General features: G+C 38.4%; 1 protein-coding gene across 1 annotated transcript in view; it reads left to right on the top strand.

Moving 5' to 3' along the window:
* Positions 1 to 464: 464 nt before the first annotated feature.
* The window catches only part of LOC144661240 (uncharacterized), a 55,176-nt gene continuing 48,213 nt past the window's right edge, over positions 465 to 7,427 (top strand). The window contains exons 1-6 of the mRNA XM_078521937.1: positions 465 to 594; positions 2,472 to 2,876; positions 3,439 to 3,486; positions 4,711 to 4,892; positions 5,489 to 5,705; positions 5,854 to 6,273. Of these exons, the coding sequence (XP_078378063.1) occupies positions 543 to 594; positions 2,472 to 2,876; positions 3,439 to 3,486; positions 4,711 to 4,892; positions 5,489 to 5,705; positions 5,854 to 6,273 (1,324 nt within the window). The 5' untranslated portion in view covers positions 465 to 542. The remainder of the gene's footprint in view (positions 595 to 2,471; positions 2,877 to 3,438; positions 3,487 to 4,710; positions 4,893 to 5,488; positions 5,706 to 5,853; positions 6,274 to 7,427) is intronic.

The following is a 7,427-nucleotide window of genomic DNA, read 5'->3' as shown; positions in this document are numbered from 1 at the left end:
TGTTGGGTTTGTTTCCCAAACATATATCCCGGGAATGTGTATCTTTCATTTTGGCGTTGCGTGACCATGTCACGTCACAGGAGTTCAGTGAAAAGTAATAAAATAAGGTTTGAAAAAAGGCTGTTTACTTGGTCAATCAGGACAAACCAGGCTATAAGTTGTTTTAAATTTTTACAGATCTAGCGGAGAGCAAAAGGAACGTGAAAGCGGAAGTTGCAAAAAGAAAGGAACCATTTTCGAGATGGGGGAGGGGGGTGGGGAGAAGCGTAAAATGTCTAAAAAAAAAGTGTTAAGTGTGTACTATAAACGGCCACGTTTCTATAATCTGAGAAGAATAATATTTCGCAAGGGCTTCGGAGAGCCGCCCTCTATCTGGATGTGACAATATTATTGTACAGTGTTGTCCCTTTCCGGTTTTCCAGCGTAAAAATTGAAAGCAGCTTTCGTCGGCGCTGTGTTCTGTTCTCAAATTGCAGAGTCACGTGTCCCTCTCGCGTCTTGGAGCAAGCTGGAAGGGTCGAGCAGCTTGCAAGGAGCACAAGATGGCATTTAGATTTTTGTTGGTCTTCTTCGCTATTTTACAAACATCTTCAGGTAAGATCTTTTAAATGTCAATTGAAAAGCAATTATGAAGTGCTCGCTCAACCAACAAACTCACAAAGCACACATTGCGTGAAGAATTATGTAAACAAATGCCTCCATGCGGAAAATGTTCGCGCCTGGCTCCGCTTTCGCCGTTGAATAGCTCGGGTGGTTTCACCGTGAAATGTGTTTGAGTCACGCGAAAAAGCGCTGATGGAACAATGTGATAAATTATGTATGCATATCTGTGATCACAGACTTTTTAGGAGTGGAAGAATAAGTTTATAAAGTCGTATTTAGTTGTTAGACTTTGTTTCGGGTCAGTAGGGCGAGCGCTAAAATCGATCTAGTGTAGAATTACTTTGTCAAAGTTAAGCTTATGTTCTTTTACTGTTCGGCGATGCTTTTAGCAATCCATTGTATATCGCCAAAATTCATTGAAATAGTTCATTCCATCAAAAGATAAACTTAATCACCTCGTTATATATTCAAACGCCGCCTCGATATTACATCACAATTTGAATTCGACATTGAAGAACCTTGACTAATCAATCAAAACAGTGATCGCGATTTTAATAGTCCACCAAAAAATATGTAAATCATAAGGTCAAGATGAAATAGATTGAGTTTATAAGTCAAGACGAAGTTTACCGATTACTTGAAAATGAAGCTTTTGATTTTCCAGATTTATCATCGAGCTATTTTGTGTCAAAATAATTATATAGTCCCCAGGGTAAACAACAAGAGTATCTTAAATTTATTTGCTGAGCAAAGAAAAACTTGGCTGCAAGCGCCGCCCCCCTTTTTGCCCTTGAATATCCTATACTTTGTATAATATATAATATTGTTGAGAAATTGATAAAACGTCTTTTCTTTATTATTCCTTAAAACTTGGCAAGGCATCAAGTTACATAAAAGTAATATAACTTTATTGTGTGACACACTTCTTTATGGACACTAATTGTGACACATTTGTTACTCTAATCGTTGCAAAATAAACCAGTTCCACTTTTGAGAAATATTCTTCAAATTGTGAACAAAAAAATCCATACATTAACACATAATTCTTTCCATTAAGATCCTTGTAAAATATACCAACAGTGCCACCTTAAAAAAGGAAAACTTATGCTTTCTAAATTATGCAAAACTGGCATTGATTGATAGGAGTATAGAACGGTAAAATACAAGACTTGCTGAGATGCCGAGACCCTTTTTAAAAATTCAAGACCAAGACCTAAGCATTGTTTTTCGTTTCAAAAAACTGAACACAAGACTTTTATTAACAGTGCTATGTAGCTCTCTGACAGCTCTATGCTTCGTAGTATAAATTAAATTAGATAAATCGGAATGGCAATTTACGATTGTTATTTATCCAAGCCTACATGTTTTACAGTTAGTGTAGTGATTGCACTGCTGAGCCATTTGTGAATTTTCTTTGTTTTGCTATTGTTTTATTTTGACAGTTCTTTCAGATTAAACTCTTGTTTGGCTTGTGAGGTTCCAAAACCTAAAAAGCAAAATTCCAGTTTTAAGACTGCCATTAGTTTTTGCGAGCTCAAGATTACAAGACACTAGTTTGCGAAGCAAAACTTTCAAAAGACATCTAAAATTTTAAGCGACTCATTATATACCCCAACTGATGTAAACTTGTCTTGTTACAGATCAAAAGTGAGAAAGAAATAAAGTAAATGAAGACAAAAATAATAATGAAGAAAAAAAAATAATATGTACAAATGCCTTTCCAATTGCTTGTCCTGTGGGTTGGGTGTTCTATGGCTCTTCCTGTTACAAGTTTAGTTCTCTTAGAAAGAAATGGATTGACTACAAAAAAATGAAAGGAAAAATGCAGTTCCTTTACACCCGAAAATAAATTTAATTTTGTTCCTCAGGCTTAGATTGCCCAACTGGCTGGGATGGATATGGCAACTCCTGTTACAAGTTTGTGGTCCGATCTTTATCAGTGCGAGGCCTCAACTGGGAGAATGCTCGCAGAGTTTGCCTTGGTTATGGAGGAGACCTGGTCAGTATTGGAAACAAATCAGAAATGAACTTTGTTTATAGTAAATCCTCAAAAGCTTGGAATCAGCATTACTGGATTGGGTTAAATGATAGACGCAATGAAAGTCTATTTGTATGGAGTGATGGCACACCCTATAATGGCTCCGTGTACAGTAACTGGTATCCAGGGGAACCAAATGATCGGTCCGGCGAGGACTGTGTGGAGTTGTATGGGTCGCGTTGGAATGACGACAATTGCAAGAAAGAGTATAGCTATATCTGTGAAAGGCCTAAAGGTATGTGTATGTGTTTGAGCCTCAAATACTTTAAATTAATTCTCCAATATTATACACATGTACCTCAACAAGCATTCAGGAGTTAAGGTAGATAACAGGGTTCTTGTTACACTGCTTAACCGCAGTCTGGTAACCTATTTTGGTGTTGTACTGTAAAAATATGAAAAAAAAAAAAATATACCTAATAAGCCTTAGAGATTTTTGCTATCATTATGTGGTATTCTCGTAAGAAACCAAAACATTTTCGGATGTAGTATCTCTTTCAGATAAATTTAGATCCCTTGGAACATTTTTGTGCCACAAAGTTGGTATCCAAAAACAATTCTTCACCTCCCATCCCACCCTGAAAATACACTCAGGTAAGATCACCTGAAAGGGGCATTGGCCAAATAATAATCATAAGTTTAGCGGTTATCTTCAGAATGTTATCAAATGGTATTTCACTGTAAACTTGTCAATAAAAAATATCTTTAGAGAAACAATTGTTTTATTTATAAGATTATAATAATTTATTAAACATTAGATCTTGTTAACCAATACCTTTTTCTCCCTTCTTTGGTAGGAGCTCCTATGCCTGACTTGTCAACTGTGACTCCACCTGTCACTTCTTGTGAGTTGATTGTGTAATATCCTTATTTTACTCCTGCATTGTAAGTTACTGGAACATCATTAATGACGCTGCAGTACAGACATTACCATAAATGATCTAATAAACGCCCACTCTCAAATAAACGCCTCGTATCTAATAAACGCCTCACCTGGCGTGTAAACATTGTATTAGACACCCCTCTCTAATAAATGCCCCATGTCTAATAGACGCCCCCTAAGAATCATCTCGAAAACCAAGGTAACACTCCATAAAGTAAAATCAGACAACTTGTTTAGTTTGTGCTTGGTTCAAACATCAAAGAGGACAACCATGCCAACATGTTTGACCCCGATGAAGATGTAGGCTTTGCATTAGCTCAGATTGGATTAGTCTCCCATTCGCACTCTGTTTTCTATCTTTTTTCACGAGCAAAATACGCATCTTTTTTGTTTTGTTGATGTTTTGGATTTAAATTGAAATAAACGCTTCAGATCTATTTAACGCCCCCCTTAGGACGCCTAAAATTTAATAGATGCCCCAGGCGTTTATTAGATCTTTTACAGTACTTTTCCACTATGCAAGAAGCAAAATTATGCTTGTGACTGTATGAAATTCAACCTGAATGAACTCAGCAGTAACAGCTGATATGCCGACTACAGCCCTTAATGACAGCTGGCCCTGTTGTTTAGTTTAAAACTGTGTGCATGGTAAACATTGCAGATGTAGGCAGGATTATCTTGCAAGAGCAATCCAGAGAGAGAATCTGACGACTCTTAAAAAGTTTTGGTTATGGGACATAATTATTAATAAATCTTTTTTGCTAGTGGGAGGTGTGGTGGCCTAATAGTTAGTGTGCCAGATTCTAGATGGAGCAACCAGAGTTTGAGCCCAGACTGGGGTCACTGTGTTGTGTTCTTGGGCAAGACACTTTACTCTCACAGTGCTTCTCTCCACCCAGGTACCCATTTAGTAAAAATGGGTACCCGTGACATAACGTTTGGGGGGGGGGGGGCTCCCTGGGTTGGACTAGCATCCCATTCAGGGGGGAGTGGAAACCGGGATAAGTTCCTGACCAGCAGTGTGGGCCACATGGCTTGTGCCTTCTCTTTTTTTGTTGCTAGTTATACCTTTAAAAAAGTACTTACAGTACTGTATGAAAAATAGGATCGCATTGTTTTCTCTCTATTAGGGTCTGTTGCCGAGATTTTAAAATATTTTGTTTCTTCTTGTAATAATTGTTTTTAGCTCCAATTGCCTGTCCTGCGGGTTGGGTGTTCTATGGCTCTTCCTGTTACAAGTTTAGCTCTCTTAAAAAGAAATGGATTGATGCAAAGAAGGCTTGCCGAGCTTCAGGAGGGTACTTGTTGAAAATTGATAATGCTGATGAGCAGCATTTTATAACTTACAGACAGAGTGGAAGTTATAGGGTGAGTTTATCACTGATGTTTCCTTTTTCATTTTGTTGTTGTTAATATTAATATTGTTATTGAAGTTCCCAGCGGTTTGACATACAAAAGAGGCAAAAGGGACATTCTGCATATTGTTTTGATTGAAGTTACAACCCTAGCTTTCACCTTGTTCGCATACCTTCTCAACAAAAGAATATATTATCCCAGGCTCAACTGCAACAGCTATTGGTTTCACTTGCCCTGTGATAGACTAGCATCCCATCCAGAAAGGGGTACATGTGAAATTCTCCTAGTTATTTAGCTCTGTGGCAACTGGATTACTGGCTCCATGCAGCTTGCTGGGTACACTAGTCCCAAACACAGACTACCCCTGGAAAATTGTTAGATTGGTCAGACAATTCTGGGTTGCAACATGTGTGGCCTAGCATTCCATCCCTGAAGGAGGACTACTTGCCGTTTCATACTAAAAGTGTCAAAAAGTTTCATACTAAAAGTGTCATAAGCTCTGGCTGTATGGGCCATTTTTGCCCAGACTTGTGCAGACAATGCAGATTGCACTTACTGTGAGTAGTAATTTAAATTCAAATTTAATGTTGCACTGTATTTTGTATCAGACAAGCTGGATTGGATTAAGTGATTCTGCAGTTGAGGGTAGCTACAGATGGGAAAGTGATAATTCTCTTGCTAATTACACTCACTGGGGTACAGAGGAGCCTAATGACTATGCTGGGGTGGAGGACTGTGTGGCGGTATGGGGAGGTTCTTCAGCTGGCTTCTGGAATGATGACTTCTGTGACTCCGAGAAGTACTACATCTGTGAGAAACCTGGTGGTATGTAGGGTTTATTGAACTGTTTGTTCTTTTAATGGCTTTTTGAGTAACTTAAATGGGAATGGGCATAGGAGTGTACAGTGGCATCTTCCACAGACAAGTCAATGTAACTTCTTATTCATTTTATTTGTTTTGTTAATCATTCTAGGTCGAAACCTCTGTCCATTAAATTGGAGAAGCTTTGGTGACTATTGTTACCAGTTCAATGTTCATGGGGCCCAGTACAAGAATTGGGTAGATGCAGAAAAAGCCTGCATGTTATATAACGGCTCAACAGAACTGATTAGCATTAGCAGTGCTGTGGAGAATGCATTTGTCTTAAGAGAGCTGAAAGACATGCAAATTTCTCAAGTCTGGACCGGATTGAATGATCGCAAGGTGGAGGGGAGATATGAATGGAGCGATAAATCCTCTTACACTTACAAAAACTGGGCACCATTACAGCCCTCTACGGGTGTCGCTGGTAAAATTTCTGATTGTATTGTAATTGATGGCAACACTCAAAATGGAACATGGAGTACATCACCCTGTTTTTTGAGACGTGGATATATCTGCAAGAGAAAAATAGGTACAGTATAAAAGTGAATCAACATGTATAAAAAGCCTTCAATAGTTTATTTACAGAGTTTTCAAAATGTTTTGAAGTAGGCATCAGCAACTGGAAGAGTAGGTGGCTGTGACAAGCCAAGCTTGTTTCTCACAAGCTGATTGCTGTGGCCAAACAACTGCTGACATAAAATCAAGTAGCCGGTGGAACTCCAGCGGGTGCCAGCTTGTTTTGAAAACCCTGAGTTTATAGCAAGAAAACAAGCTAAGGCCAGGAGATGTTTGAGGATAAAACCAAAAAATTCCTTGCTAATGATGGGGTTTCTTACAAACTGTCAGACAGCGTGGCATGCAATCCATTCTGGTTTACAAGCCCAAAATTAATAGCACTTTTTAGCCTAAAGTTAAGGCCGGTTACCCTACAGTTAGTTAAGGTAGCTTGTGGTTATCCTAAGTTTTATTTGGTGCAAGGATTTTTGCCTCGCATGCCTTGCTGTGTTGCCTCACATGCCTCGCTGCCTCGCACATTTTGTAAGACTCCTAATGATGTTGCTCCTCATAGATCCTAGTATTTTGTGGGTTGAATATTGCTTTCAGCTTTGAGTTATTTATAAGTGCATTCAAGAAACAACTGAATAAGGGGTAAGAGACTCTATGGGCCCAAGTGTGTAGTTTTATGTAGCTGAGTTTCTTGGGAAGATTGATTGATTGTGCCAGGAAAGATATGCTTGTGAAATGTGCTCATTGACATAATTTGTGAAACTTCATGTAAAAAATAGATGATGATTAAATAGGCTGAGTGCAAAACAACACAGTGTAGCAACAAAATTACACGACTATTATATAAACAATGGGGGGGGGGGTACCTCATTTACCATTACCTTGTTAACCTCATAAGCTTGCTTTGTACTGTGAGATGTTACGTTTTTTCTACTTTCTTCTCCATTTTTATGACCTGTCCACTTCCCACTTGGGTGATGAAAAGGGAGGAGGGAATTTGATCCCGTAAACTTTAACTTGCAGAGCAGAATGAGCTATTAAAGTTGTAATAATGGTATCCATTTAACAGCTTTTTTTGTACATTTTAGCACAGATGGTAAGAATCTGAAGAAGATGGGTGAACTTCACAATTCTTGCCATACTACAGATATAATAGTTTAAAACTAACATGCATAA

This window comes from Oculina patagonica, chromosome 7 (genome assembly GCF_052425735.1).
Source record: "Oculina patagonica isolate OP01 chromosome 7, crgOcupat, whole genome shotgun sequence".
Classification (NCBI taxonomy): Eukaryota; Metazoa; Cnidaria; class Anthozoa; order Scleractinia; family Oculinidae; genus Oculina; species Oculina patagonica.
This window is presented reverse-complemented; position numbering and strand designations above follow the sequence as displayed.